We start from the raw sequence: 15,886 nt of genomic DNA, 5'->3' as shown, positions 1-15,886 counted from the left end.
AATAAACACACACACACACACACACACACACACACATACACTCACACGCGCACACACATACACATATTTCTGCATCCTCTATTTTTTTATGCACCGGGAACCGAGCGCTTTAGCGTTCGTGGATTATGATGCCAGTTTTTATAACAGCGAAATATTGCCCCCTCCTTCGGCTCCAACTGTGATTACCACTATATCGCGTGTTTTATTTTATTTTAATTTTTCAGATGTATTTCTAATTTGGTTCCCCGTTACTTCTGAGCACCGAGAGACCGCTGAGACGCCAAGCTTACGTTCAATGCCGTTGGAACATGTCCTATGTTCCCTTTCAAGGTAAGACTGAGCAGATATTTATTTTTTTGTCATCCACTGCATCTTTCTCTACTGTCCTCCTCCCCCTTTTCTCACCATCCTCTCTCTCTCTCTCTCTCTTTCTCTCTGTCTCTGCCTTTCTCTTCTCCCTCTGTCTCTCTGGCACTATCGTACGCGATAGGCATAACCAAAAGCACCATAGCCGACAGGTGCATAGAAACAGCCTAGAGTGCCTTCTAGATAAGATAGCCCACACGCACGCATAGATACACACACACACACACACACACACACACACACACACACACACACACACTCACACACACACACACACACGGATCCAGCGCAGCGTGTGTCCTACGGACCCGTGCATGCGGCAATTATAGTATTGTAATAAGGTATGCATGTGTAGCCTACTGGTGTCACGGTCTACTCTTGCAAGCTCTGTTTGAGAGCAGCCACACAGCATTGATGGGAAAATATGCAGTAATATATATATATATATATATATATATATATATATTTTTTTTTTTTTTCTTTAATAATTCTATAACAATCCTACGGTGTTAATGGTACTCGTTAGTTTATAGAGACAAGATAATGTGTGGTGTGTTTTCTCTATTATGAAGTTTAAACTGCCCTTAATTGTTTTATTACATTCTTTGGTGTAAAATGCTAATAATCTTAGAGGCACTCTCAGTGTAATGTAAGGACTTTAAATTTTGATTTAAAAACTTAACTCCTATTAAAAATTGGTAGATATAGTACTGTAGCATCTTTTGAAATATATTTAGCATTTTGTCCATATCCAGAATGAACTGTGTCTTGCCCGCTGTGTGCAAAAACTTTGACCCAGTAAAACGTGTCGATGACCAGAAAGAGAGGCTACTTCATGCTTGCGGGTCTTTCCCCCCCCCATACTGGAGTGTGAGTGGGTGAAAGGCGCTTCAGCGTACGGGAAAGACAGACTCCCCTTGGTATCATTGCACTGCAACTGTGACTAATGCTATATGTGAGCAGGCGTGCTGCAGTCAGCTGCCTCAAATCTATCCAGTCAAAACGTTCAATTTGGTGTGTGTGTGTGTGTGTGTGAGTGTGTGATTAGAGGAGCTAATTTAGAGGGAAAAAAAGCAAGGTCCTCATACATGATGGCCAGTCAGACTGGAATGAGATGAAACACCCGGCGCAAAGTTTGGAGGAACTGTGAAGGATTGGGGGTGTCGTGGTCTGTGTGAGTACCTGTTATCAATAAGGTTTGGATGCCAAACACTGTAGGGATGGGGAGGAACTCAGTGAAAGAAGATGTGTGTGTGTGTGTGTGTGTGCGTGTGTGTGTGTGACAGAGAGAAAATGAGCGGTGTGTGGGTTCAGGAGAGAGTGGAGGTGTGCCACATGTGACTGTTCGGGTGAGAGAGAGTGCTGGTTTATGTGTGGAGACAAGCACACACACTCAGACCTGTAAACCACCGTAGAACAATTTTGATGCCTCCAAAATGGAGACTAATCTTGACCTGAAAAACTCAACTCTCAGCTCCTGGACTTCACCGTGACCCTGGAGTCATCATCTGAGCTGCACAAGAAAAGAGAGACCAAATTTAACTGTGGCAGCCCGCTCGGCTTCTTTTCACTCCGCTTTTTTATCCCCTCAGAGCAAAGCAGACAATGGCGTGTGTGCGTGCGTGCGTTTCATTTGAGTTATTGTTTTCAGAGCTAAGCATTGTTTAGTCTTATCCATTTGGGTACAAATGCTAAGGATTTAGCCGTAAAACTGGATTGTAAGGTATATCAATATGGAGATACACCAATCTGCTGTTAGGTTTAATGGTTTTAACTTCAGAACTGGATCAGTAGCATTACATATTGTACCCTCAATGTTGAGGACACCTATCATAAACTGTGTATGATTTATATTTTAAAGTCCTATACAGCACAAAGTCATCAAATGATTTGCTAAATTGTAGGAATTTGTTGGTTTTCTCTTTTGTATCATCATTAATTGATTATCTTTTGGTTTTTGGAGTGTTGTTTGGACAAGATAATTTAAAGCGCACCTTGGGTATGGATTTTTTCTCACTGCGGTTAAGAAGCAACGTATCAGCGAGATATGCCGGTTAACTGCAAACCCTGTCACGAGAGTAGCGTAAGTTACAGCGAGAATAACAGGTGTCTTAAGTGAGTGACGTCAGTGCCTGTGTAGTCGCGCAAAGAGAGTGGGTGTGATAGCAAAGCAATGTAAAGTATGTTAAAAGAGAATAATAAAACAAAAAAAGAACTGGCTTAAACTTTACAACATAAAGAATGTTGCAGCACCCTGTTTCCATTTCCACTAAATGTGAGCTTTGACTGCGTTTTGTCATTCACGGTCGCGCTGCTTTCTCTCCTCTACTTTGAACTATTTATTTTTATTTATGATTATTTTTGGGCATTTGTTTAGGCCTATATTGACTCTACCAACTGTGCTATCTGGGCGCCGTCCTTTGATCTGTTAAACAGACAGTTCAAAAAAGCTCTATTGTCAATAACGTAAAAAAAAAGAGTTTGCCAAGGGCAGATGCTGTGCAGCACAGCGGTCTAGCAGCTGAGCAGAGACAAAACAGAGAGAGGAGTCCTTCGCAGTCCACTAATTTGTTCTCTTTAAGATGTTCTGTTTTAGGCTCCAAATACGTGCATGCACGCTTAAATCTAACCTCGCTTTTTTTTCGGGACTAAGCTTTAAGCAGAAGAAAACTCCGCTAGGTGCTAGGCTAAAGTACAATGACAAAACTGCAGCGCTATGCTGTCCAACTCAGCTGAGAACAGAGAAATGTCCTTACCTTCCCTACCGTGTATTATATTAGAGGTTTCCTGTAGATATCACGAGTACTCAAGCCTAGAAATAACTTCTCCATAATCTCTTGAAAATAGATAGAAGACCGCCAATGATGACAACTGAACAATTGTTTTTATTATATTGCATGTCACACAACATATGCACGCCTGTAACTTTTACCAGGAAGTAAAATTAATAAATAAAAAATGTGTTGATGGCGGTGATGATGTCCGCTGTTGCGGTTATCGTCACAGCTCTACAATACACCCTGGCCACCTATACATTAGAAGCTCCATGGTTACTCAAAGCGATTATGTAACACTGTGTGATAACTATTGCCGCACGGTGACTCAACATCTACAGATAAAAAATGTGGTAAGACAGTGTGATATTGATTTGCGATAAGATATAGATCCACATAACGGTGGGGGGGGGGGGGGCCTTGCGATCTTGCGATCTTGCAGATATATTTGAGCCCACACTGACAAGTGTGTTAAGCTAGTTTACCAGGCAAGCCATTTGCAGTCATGCCAAGTACCGGCTTACATGAAGAGGCAGTCAGTGGGAGGCAGGCAGCAGCAGCAGCAGAGATGGGCCTTCCTATCTTGGTTAAATCTTTTTCTCCCTCATTCCCTCTCTTAATCTCACACCTCCTTAAAGTCTATCTCTTTCTCTATCCTTCTTTTCTCTCTCTCTCTCTCTCTCTCTCTCTTTTTCTCTCTCCTCCACTGTGGTCGACCCCACTCACCCTGAACCACATACACACACACACACACACACACTCTTCTACGCCCTCACTGCTGTCTCTTCTCTCTCTCTCTCTCTCTCTCTCTCCCTCTTTTCCCTTCTTTACAATGGCTGGATCCATGAGTGCAGATGGACACTATGGAAGCAGGCAGCCAGCTACTGAACTATCCCTTGCCTTGTCGATTTTACAGTAGTTTGATACAGCAGCTCCTGTCAAGCATTGGCCATAGTTAAAGAGACAGCACACCACCAATGCACTGCAGCACTCCTCTACTCCCTCCTTCTCTTTCCCTCTCTCTTTCTCCCATGTGACATAAGGGACTGTCTTACACCCCTCCACTACTCAGGCTGTGCCAAGAACCATCATCTGTTAGGCTATTACTGTACTGCATGCTCAAGATTCATCTAGCCCTGTGCACTAGATGATATGTAAAAAGAGAGAGGCCATTCATTCTCCAGTGGGGAGCTGGGTGTACTGGAGATGTGTTTGCGGCGGCTTTTTCAGGTGTTATGTCGAATTAGCAGCACAGACGAGCAGCGACGAGCATTTGGGGGAAGTGATTTGCTTTTAATCACACATGTAGGGCTGAATTCTCCAGCCGGAGAGCTTCTCGGCTGGTGTTGACAGATCTTTAGTGATCTGATGTCTCGCAAATCAAAGAATCCCCCTGTCCAAGTTCAGGGATGATTTAAATTTGCTGGCCGAATCCCCTCTAGATGTGGGAAGTCAGCACTTCTAAATGTCAAACAAGACTGCATTCAGCTTTTTCAAATATCCCCGAAGCTTTCTGGTCAAAGACATGCAATGATGTCAAGATATTGAGGAAATATCTCTCATGCCATTATTCTGGCCCACGGATAGGAAGTCAGTCAACAGGCCTTCAATTAAATGTGCTGCTTACCATCAGCATGCTCAAGGTTCCAATGAAGAAGCAACCAGGGTGGTACATAGCAGGAATAATAATAACAGCATTAATAGCAGTAATAGCATTACTAAGCTTTTCTAAAAGCATGTCATCTGGCAGTGATTTCAGGGTCGTATACGCTGCAGGTCAATCAATAGCTGACCTCGGCAGCATCAAATATGTCTGTACTACACCAGAGACTGTGGCCATGCAGGCCCATTGATAATCTAACAAGTGGAAATACTGATACCCAGGTCCGGATCATCAGAACATGATGTGACATTTTTCTCGAGATGCATTCTTTATGTCTTTTTGGGGCCTCTTGTAATTTGGGCCTCAATAGTTTAGAGCCTCCTCTGCATATAGTTTTGCTTTTATAATCTTGCACAAACAAATGTCTTACTTTGTGTCCCTGCAAGACTGCAGTGTTTATGTTTAGCAAAGAATAAAGTAATCCTTAATGTAGTTGTGTCCTCACTATTTGTCTTTTTGTTTAGTATCAATGGACTGGGTTGTCAGCTGATCCTTTTCCTCTTTATTTATTTATTTATTTATTTTTTAAATCTGTTGCCCAACACTAAACTAGCTTTAGTAAAGAACACCCAGACCCTTAGTCTCAAAGAGCCTTTAGTGCTTTGATTATACTGGGGGAATCTGCATGGGGGCTCCTGGAACTGAGTCACTGGGAGGAGTGGCCTTTAGTTTCTGCTGCAAAGCCTGAGTGGAATGACTCAATTGAGAGAGAGAGAGAGAGAGAGAGAAGAGAGAGAGAGAGAGAGAGAGAGAGAGAGAGAGAGAGAGAGACTTTGCTTTTGATTGAGCTTGTCAGGATTCACTAATGGCAAAAAGGTCAGGATGAACTACCTCTCTCCTGCACCAATCAGTGGGCTGCCAATCCGGGATAATGATCTCCCTCTGGATATGGTTGGTTGGATATGGTCTCACAAGGTTCACAGGCATGATGTCATCCAATCCCATGGATGTCCGTGATTCAGAACTGAGTCTTTAGCCATGTACCCTAGGCAGCGTGAGAAGTTACAGTGCATATGTCAGTAGTATGAGTCACGGGGTTATCAATGGATCGAGTGTATTTTTAAAGATTAATTCATGGCATGAACGGATTTAATTAAGTTCCTCTTTTAAAGGTGTGTTGAGTTTTGTTCTGCATTGTACTTGCCAATGTCTATCCAAATTATTTATTGTAGGATATAGAAGTATTGTGTCCAGTAATTTTGTTTTTCTACAGTTGTATTACAGCTGTAATAGAACAGCTAGAACAGTCTGGTAAATTGAGAAAAGTACATCACTTTACTGTTTTGCAGCCTTTAAAACCAGGAAAAGACAACACTTATGTCATATCACAATATTACAATATCCGAAACCTAAGACGATATCTGGTCTTATATCAGGATATTGATACAATATTGATATATTGCCCAGCCCTACATGATAGAGATTTTTCTTATCCCATATTTTATGCTATGACTGAAAAAGCCTATGATTAATAATAAGATGCATACAATTGGGCTGCAACTATCGATTGTTACTACTGTCAAGTAGTCTTAGAATATTTTCTTGATTAATCAATCCCTTTTTGTCTCAAAAAATGACTCAAACCGACTAATCGTGTATCAACATAGTTGCAGATTAATTTAAAAGTTGACAACTATTCGATGAATCGATTAATCTTTGCAGCTCTAATTAAAAGTATATTTAGTACTCTGGGGGGGATTTTTATCATTTTCTTTGATAAGCACACTCAAAGTAGTGCATTTCAAGTACTTTTTTAAAAATCTCCATAAAAAGCTTGAGGGCCAGTACAATAAGAGCCACCACCACAGGCTGTAAAATAATTACCTCTAAAATTTAATAGAAAAAACCCCATCTCTGTGCACTGAAGCCTGAAGCTGGATTAAATATCAGTGTCAGTCTATCAATCTCTGAATGAGGAATACAGCACTCCTGTCCCAGTCCAGTATTCGCTACACTGAACAAGTCTATACTGCACTGTTGGGGAGTAAGATCAGGCCTCTGTAGAGCCATTCATTTCAAACATTATTCTGTTTTTACCTATGTTTGTTTGTGTGTGTGTGTATGTGTTTGCTTATATAAATAAAAGTGTATATAATTTCTTTTTAATGTACTGTATGTATTGTATATTTTTAACAGTGCATGTTTGTATGTTTGTTGTGTGTCTGAGGCTGACATTCTGCAGTCTCCTTCAGCTCAGAGAGAAGTGGTCATATCAGGTCATGGGCATTTTGGACAGTACCTGCTCTGCTGAGCCAAGTCTCCATTTGACTCTGGGATAAGTGTGAAACGTATGACCTTCACATAACAATGGGAGTTTTTCTTATACAGTATTTTCTGCCTCAAATTAGGAACAATAATCTTTGTATTTGGCCGTGTTGGTGCAAGTAAACAGTAGTGGCTTTATCCATCAGTTGAAAAAACGTATCAAAGTTATTTCTTCGACATTTTTGCTAGCAGCAGGGTATCATTGTCCTTCGGATTTGTTTGTAATCTACTAAAAAGTGAATTGCTCTATTCTACAATTGTAACATTGTTTGAGCAGCGAAGAGGAAATTTTGGGCCCAATCCCATGGCAACATGTTAAAATTGTGGTGTGACTGGTAAAATATCAATGAATATTTTATTTTGACTCAATATTTACACAGGGTGTTAGAATGACAGTATGACAAAACTGTCAAGAATAAGTGTGAAACTAAGCTTTAAAGAATTGGCATTTTGCGGAAATGCCACTGTTCTGTCTGTGTGCAAGCACGTCCTGCATAGCTAATACACTATACTATAATTACTGTGCAAAATAAGTGCAGATATTTTCTGCACCCGAGTTTTATATAGTTTGACAGCTATGATATAAATGTGAATGCTGGCTTGTATTGTGAAGCGCTTTGAGTAGTCGCTGAGACTAGGAAAGCGCTTAATGAATTCAGTCCATTTCTAATGTGGACGGTGGCAGGTTCAGTCCTGAGCCAACATGTGCATACATTTAATTGGTCACTGTAAAATTCTCTGACCAAAACAGTATGCCACTGCACTTGATGCGGTCATGAAAATAAACCGCACAGGATTGGGAGTTTAGTGGTTTACACTACCCCTCACAGTAAGAAGACCCAGGTTTGATTCTTGGCTCTTCTTGTGTCAAGTTTGCACGTTTTGTGTGGGTTCTCTCTGGTTTACTCCCACATTGCAAAGATGTGCAAGTCGGCAGAGTGGAGAGTCTAAACCGCCCGTACGTATGAATGTAAGCGTGTGTGGATGTCTGCCCATCTGAGTTCAACCTGTGATGGACTGGCGACCTGCCCGGTGTCCTGCCATCCACCCAGTGCATGCTGGGATAGGCTGTAGCCCCAGGTGTGCCAGAAAAGGATTAAGTGGGCAGAGAAATTGAATAAATAAATGATAAACTAGATCCATCTTTCTTTGACCAAAATGATCAAGTGAAGAAATTAAAAAGAATATTTTAGACATAAACAGTATGTTGATTATCTGCATTCATGCTCATGTCCTTCAACCTGCAGAAGACTTTCCAGGCATTTTAGGATGCAAACCATTGACGAGCAGAAATGAATCGGTTTATTTATCAACAGAACTATTTTTATTAATTGATTTATCATTTCATTGATTTCTTTTCGATTTTCTTTTGCAAAAATGCCAAACATTTCCTGGTCCCAGCCTTTCAAATGGGAGGATGTGCTACTTCTGTTACTTCCTGTTACTTGAATTTCTTTGGGCTTTTGACTGTCCATCAGGCAAAAAAGGAATTAGAACTTTAGGACATGGGGATTTAACATTTTTCAGAATCTTTTGTAATTTTTCAGACAAACTGTTAGTAATGATCGGTGATGGGAGTAACACGTTACAGAAGTAACACTATGACAGTGATGTATTCCTTTTTGCTGTAACGCAGTAATACAACTCATTACTAATAAAATTACAATCTCAGTTTAACCCGACATTTAGTGGCTTTTAAAAAAAAAATTTAACAGTTCACCAACACCGCGAAACATTTTGGCAAGGATTATTATTAATAATTATTATATTTCCTGTTGCTGGATTCGGTGGCTGAAATGACTGTAGAGACGGATATATTTAAGACATGGACATTATTTTCAGGATTTGTTTACGCTGTGGCCAGGTTGGCTCAGCGGGTAGAGCAGGCGCACATATACTCCGAGGTGGATGCCTCGACGCAGAGGTCCACGGTTGGGGTCCAACCTGTGAGGATTTCCTGCGTGTCTTCCCCCTCTCTCTCCCCTTTCTCACCTTGCTGTCCTGTCAATTAAAGGCGGAAAAGCCCCACTGCTGTTCGGTCACTGAGCCCGTGGTCAGAGCCAGAACCAGCGACGGTAGGCTCGGGACATCTGTGTCCTGTCAGTGACAGCAGCAATGTGACCGAGCATCTGACAGATAACATGTCAGGAATTAATGTTTAGTCTTGCTTCACGCAATATATACATTTTATCCGCGGTGGAATGTAACTATACCGTAGGCTACTTTGATTCAGGTGTAGAGTGCTTTTAATTGAATATTTTCATTTTCTCCTACTTCTATTCCACCACAATTCTGAGTCAAGTAGGTTATTGTAAGTTTTCCTATTGTACGTAACTATTTAGTTTATAGCTATAGTTACTTTGCAGATTCAGATTAATATTACAAAATAATATGACTAAATGATGATGTATAATGTGGATAAAGATGAGACTCTGTTGAAATGCACAAGCTACCAGCCAAGTCCTACTTCCACTTTTATTTTGGTGAAAGGAACTCAAAAGTATTGTAAATCATTATAGACCGTAACATTTTAATATAACCAATTACTCTCAAATGACAGTAACTAGTAATCAATAATGTGTTACGTTTGGGAAGTAACTAGCCCAACACTGGTAATGATCTATTATCTATGGATGTTAACTTTAGATTAGAAGTCATATAGCATGATAAACAACATACAGCAAAGCTAAACAAGCAGGAGACAAGAATTTCTAAAAAACGCGGTGAACTGGCTGCCTCGTCATTATCAATAGTGGCTCTATAGAGTGGCTATGTAAAGGCAGAGCGCCATCTTTAGCTTAGTGGCTGTCTTTTACTGTGAGGCTTTCTTCTGCCATGTAGTATAATTGTTGAAAAGTGGCTAAGTAGCACGGTGGCTTAAGCAAATACTGTGTATTGGGATTTTGTGTTTGTAATTCTAATGTAAGATCACACAGTTTATTTGGGATATATTTGAATGTGTATGACCTATTTAATGATCATCATTCAACATGAGCAGAAAGTGGAGTTACTGTGTCAAGCAAGGACTTTAGTCACCATATGGCCTCCATAAAGTAAAATATTGCTTTATTTTTGACAGGTAATCATTTTGTATAATCTTTTTTTATATTAAATTTCTGATATTATGTAATGAACGCCTGTTCATTCCCAGCCTTTAAAGAACTATATTAAAGTTAGAAGGGTTTTTCAATTGTATACGTTTTTCAAATAGATTATGTAGCTCGTGCCTCGATTTCAGATGCAGGTTAGAGCTAAATTACTTACCTGAGAGTTTCACAAACATAGTTATGTTCAATATATTTGCGTGTGTTTGTGCCTCTGCGTGTGTGTTCCCGTTCATTGTGTGTAACATGTATGCAGTGGTGTATTACCTCCACTCAAAGGACCTCATAAAGGTTAGCAGGCTCACTCAACATGATGGTAAATTTAGCCTCCTTTTCATTCAGGCCCACACACGATTTGAGTATTTTTCTACTGTATCAGAACATATCCAGGCACGTTAATGCACTGAAGAGATGTGCCATTATTTGATGATATTAATGTTCAGAATTAGAGGTGGTTGTGATGACAATGTTTTTGCCAAGAAAAATCCAATGTGTGTGTGTGTGTGTGTGTGTGTGTGTGTGTGTGTGTGTGTGTGTGTGTGTGTGTGTGTGTGTGTGTGTGTGTGTGTGTGTGTGTGTGTGTGTGTGTGTGTGTGTGTGTGTGTGTGTGTGTGTGTGTGTGTAAGGAAGAAATGTTGGTTTTAAAATTCAATGTCTTGTGTTTTGCATGCCAGAGTAGTGCTGATATTTCCTGGATGGGACTGAATGTAACAAAATAACAACAGAGTGTAAGATTGTATTGTTTGTGATCAATGGCACTGTTAAACAGGTAGAAATGGATGGTGATGAGAAAGGCTTGCAAGGTGCCAAAACCACACTTTTAATTTTGGGTTCTCACTTCACTCTCACGTTTAAATTTGGAAATCGCAAACCCCACTCAAAAGCATTCAATATTTACAAGTTGCATTTTAGAACAGAAGGAAATAAAGGCTTCCATCCAAAGAGCACGACACTATAGAGGCCATCCAGAGGATAGAGGAGAATGGTTAATGTTCTAACTGTTTTAAATGTTCAGAGGTGTAAAGATTGCTGTATTTAAGGCCAAAAGTAGTCCTCTCTCACAGATAGAAATGAAGCACCATGTGCACCTCTTTTGTATGAGGTCATAAATTCCATCTATTGAGCTTCTATGGTCATTTTGTCTTTGCGGTATTTGCACACACACGCAGTGTTGTTTAAACCACATTAATAACATTTATAACTGCACAGCTCTTGCTCACACTGGTATTATTTATGGGTGAAATGTTGCCGTGCAGATGCTACAATCCAAGTGGTTTGCCACCACGCCATGACCCCCAGGTCCTGCAGCCTGGCTTCATGTAACACATGCAATGTAGTGGAAAATGAACATATGACAGAACTACTGTAAGCTGTGTTGCTTGCTCTCATGGGATATTATATGTTTGCATTTAAGGGTCAAAGAATAGAATTTCTTTTTCAAAGGAGAATATTAGATTTGTGGGATAAAAACGTTATAGATGGTGTGATGATTTCAGAATGATGTCTTGCACTGCTGACATTGTTTGGTCAGCATTTTACGCCTGGGCCAACACTGCTACAACTCTGTGAGGTTTTATTAATTATTGCTTTACTTCAAGGTCTGAGAGATGTATAACACACAAGACAAGATATATAATATTTTACATTGTGAATGTTGTGGCCTAATAGGATTTAAATAAAGCCATAAAACTGCAGCAAAATTTGGGCTTATATGTGAATATTGTAGATAATGGATCTGAAAGCATGAAGAAAGCAAAACTGAGGTTTGATTTGCGTTGATCTTGGACAGCAAAGCTATTCCTGGGGTTTGTGTCCAGCTTTTGTTTGCTTTTCTAGTTTCATCTGCGGTGTCTGCAGGTCACTGTCACTTTGGCTGGCAGAAAATATCAATAAGTCATATCATCCCATATGATGACAGGACACTATTATCTGACTGGTTAAGGGGTTTCTGTCTGACCCACTGAATAAACTCATAGAGGGGGGAAGAGATGTGAAGGTAATACACTGTAGGGAAACAGTAGGAGCTGAATGACAAATACCAAGCTGTCCCCCACTGACAAGAGCATGAACTGCAGTAATCTTCCAGCATAGGCTCATTCTTGGACTGTATTTCTGTTGTAACGCAAAAGAAAGCAGGAAATAACAAGACAAAGTAAGCCAGTGAATCCATTTAGGGAGTTACTATGCTGGGTTTATATCTAGGCAATTTATGAGTGAATTTTTTGGAATCCTCTTTTTATCCAGGGACGGTTTGCTAAGCTTGGCCCGCCTGCTCTTTTTAAGCAATCCCGTCCCTCTGCATCTCATTCATATAGCTACACATCCAGACAGGTTGGAGATGCCTCATGCAGCTGCAGTGTTCCTCAGGTGGTTACTGAGCAGCCGTGTTGGAAGGGCTGGGGGTTAAGCTGCCTGCCAGATCGATGATTATTGTTGAGGGGACAGGAGAGCATCTCTGTCATTCACAATACCAACTTAGAATTCTTTTTAGCAGAGTCGAAGATTTGAGCCGACAAAACATTCCATCGCAAACGCACTTCTCAGACCCTCCAGGGAGGGGAGAGTGTTGCACATTCACTTTACTTGCCGTGCAATTTGGACTGAAGATGTGAAGTAATGGCATCTGACAGGATTGGCTGCTGTGCACTGAAAGCCCGCTGCTTATGTCTTGTTTGTGGTGAAGGCGGATGTGCCTCCATTGGAGATAGATGTCCGTTCGTATTAGTAGCAGAACACAACGGGTAGAGAGGCCTGAGGTGAGCTCTCAAGGAGCGGGCAGTGACCTCACTTCATAGTGTCTGACCTCATTAGTAACGGTAATGGGGATGAGTGATGAATGAGTTCACAGTGACACGTGTCTGTGTTCACAGAAACGCACTTCAGGGGATGATGTCCTATACTGACACTCGTCACTCAGTTAGAAATCCATGTCTTGCTAAAAAAACGTAGTTACGGTACACGTAAAAGCCGCTATAGTTTATATTTTTTAAGTAAAGTTTCAAGTGACACTGTGAGAGAATTATCTCTCTAATTTTGCATCTGACCCAGGCTTTATGGACCTTTTAGAAGAAGTAACAGATATCACAGAGTCGTAGCAGACAGACACAGTTAGAAACTAGTTTTTCCACTGCATGGTAGGGCTCGACTCCTTCTGTTTTGGTTTTCCATTAGCAAAAGTTTTGGCTTGTACCTAATACTTTTTTTTGGACCACTTTGGTCGAGGTTGTAAACAAGGTGAGCCGTGGAGGTAAAATAGTGCAGACTACTGACTGGCCAGAAACTAATGCGATACGTTACATCATGCACAAACCCGTTATTTTCAAATAGCTAAACTTCTATCAATAGTAACCAAAAAGAAGGATTCAGCGTGAAGATGATACCTTGGCAGTTTCACGTGGCATCGCTATGGTGATCAGCTGATGATCCCGCCTATACTGAGTGGGTACTATCTGCAGAATTATTAGAATTGTCATCCAAATTGATAATACCAAGCCAATTAAAAAAGAATTGCCTTGAATATTCTACATTTTACATACAGTTAATATTAATTTTAATGTCATATTGATTTCAACCATATTTCCCAGTGCTACACACAGATATATGTGTATATAAATGTATATATAAAATATATGTAGTGTGTATGTGTGTGCGCACACTCACACACATGAAAAATGTGTGCACTGAAACTCTTTAATCCTCAGGGTGCACACAAAGAGACAGCTGAACGCAACAACAGGAAAGAAATGATTTGCAAGAAATTGCAATGAAATAAACAAACATGAGGCTTTGCAGTGAATATTTCCTTAGGTGAAGGTAGCTGCAGAGGACCTCCTTTCCTCAGCTTCAGTGTTTGTTGTAAGCCCAACATCTGTGTTCTGGCTGCTGAACTGCTACTCTTTACCCATTCACATAATTGTGTGTGTTTGAGTCTGTGTGGATACCTGCGTGTTTGGAAATGTCAGAGAATCTCATGTAGCTTTTTTAGTTGTTTACCTGTGAATGTGTGCTCATGTGTCATCAGCTTTGCGTGCATGTGAGTGAATGTTCATTTCGTGTACAAAATAGGAACAGTTGCGCTTTCCATACAGTACACATACCTGATGAATCATGTGACCCATTATTAATTTAATCTGCTACAGTACAATAGATCTACTTTAACCATGACTGGATGTGGATGAAGCAGAGGAGACATGCTAAAGAAGTTAAAGCTCAGCATCAGGAAGGCATGCCTGTCTTTCTGTCTCTTAACTTAAATTATAAAATTATGACTTTTTGGAGAATAGTCGGAAAGAACAATATCTTTGTTTTGTCCAGTTGTTGGTCCTTTCCTTTTCTCAAACTTTGTTCTTTTTCACCAAGGACTCTCCACAGGTTTGAGACAGTTAAATCAAGTACCAAACAACTCTTATGTTACATGAATCTACCCGTGTGTGTGTGTGTGTGTGTGTGTGTGTGTGTGTGTGTGTGTGTGTGTGTGTGTGTGTGTGTGTGTGTGTGTGTGTGTGTGTGTGTGTGTGTGTGTGTGTGTGTGTGTGTGTGTGTGTGTGTGTGTCTTCTTGCTGGAAGATGTACTGTATGTGTGAAAAAACCCATTTTTGTCTCATACACTGATGGCTCTGAAGACGCTGTAGTCACTGAAGTTGCAAGCATGTGCACTGATGAACTTTTATGCGAAGTGACAGTGTAGTGATGGTGTGATAGTCATGAATATCTATCCAAGCGCTGCGGAGTGGAAGCTGTCAAAACCTTCGGGTAAAGTTCTCTAAGTCTTAGGAGGCTCAGTTGCCTGTTGTGGATGTGGATCTGTGGATCACTTCACCTCTGCTATCCCCTCCTTTTGGGCTTTGATGCTCCCCTAGGGGCTCTTTAGATTAGCAGCAGGAACGCCACGCTACTTGATGGATTAATAGACCCTGATGCTTTTTTTCACGAATGTCTTATAATGTCCGAGATCTTCAACAAACCATTAAAGGCAATATAGTCTGTTGACAATGGAACTTTGTGAGCTCCGTTTGGGTCTTGGATGAACCCTTTAATTTATGTCCTACAAAATTATCATATGGCTGGGTAACATTGGCAAAGTTGGCTATCACAATATGTTTGACCATATAGGGCTGTAATTATGTTGATTACTTTTCTGTTGATTGACTAATAGATACAGTGTCATCATTTTGATAACTGATCATTTGATCGTTTGCCAAAGACAAACAGTACCAAGTTCCAGCTTCTCTATTATGAGGATTTTCTGCTTTTTTATATTATTTTTTATATTATATTTTATATTTATTATTTTTTTTTTTTATATTATGTGATAGTAAACTGAAAGTAAATTTGGGCTTAAATTGTGATTGGCATTTTTGTCAATTTGGAATTTTGAAAATTAAATGATTGAGGAAAATAATCTGCACATGAGTGATAATACAAGTAGTCTGTAGTTGCAGCCCTAATGATGTCAAAGTTGTAGAAAGCGACTAGCTTACACTTCCATTATTGAGGCCATTTGAAGCCAATTATATTTAGTGTCTCTTTTGCCCATTGTCAACTGAACAATTAAAATATCTTCCTTTTTTTCTGCCAAAGTTTGATAATGCCTTTTTAACTTTCATGTCTGCTGCTTTCTGATTTTAAATGGGCCATTAGAGCCTTTCACTCTGGCCAGCTGAGTTAAAGATAACACTACGGTTTAAACTCACAAGCTCACAGTACTCAGTTAA

At 40.2% G+C, this 15,886-nt stretch overlaps 1 protein-coding gene across 13 annotated transcripts in view; it reads left to right on the top strand.

The window, feature by feature from the left end:
• The window catches only part of syngap1b (synaptic Ras GTPase activating protein 1b), a 136,719-nt gene continuing 120,833 nt past the window's right edge, over positions 1 to 15,886 (top strand). For 7 of the 13 annotated variants that reach the window (XM_034873273.1, XM_034873279.1, XM_034873278.1 and 4 more), the window contains exon 1: positions 3 to 330. In XM_034873273.1, coding sequence (XP_034729164.1) covers positions 309 to 330 — 22 coding nt within the window. In that variant the 5' untranslated portion in view covers positions 3 to 308. Of the gene's footprint in view, positions 331 to 1,407; positions 1,541 to 15,886 lie in introns of those variants that run through there. The other 6 variants (XM_034873274.1, XM_034873272.1, XM_034873275.1 and 3 more) reach the window with 5 other exon arrangements.

This window comes from Etheostoma cragini, chromosome 6 (genome assembly GCF_013103735.1).
Source record: "Etheostoma cragini isolate CJK2018 chromosome 6, CSU_Ecrag_1.0, whole genome shotgun sequence".
NCBI lineage: Eukaryota > Metazoa > Chordata > Actinopteri > Perciformes > Percidae > Etheostoma > Etheostoma cragini.
This window is presented reverse-complemented; position numbering and strand designations above follow the sequence as displayed.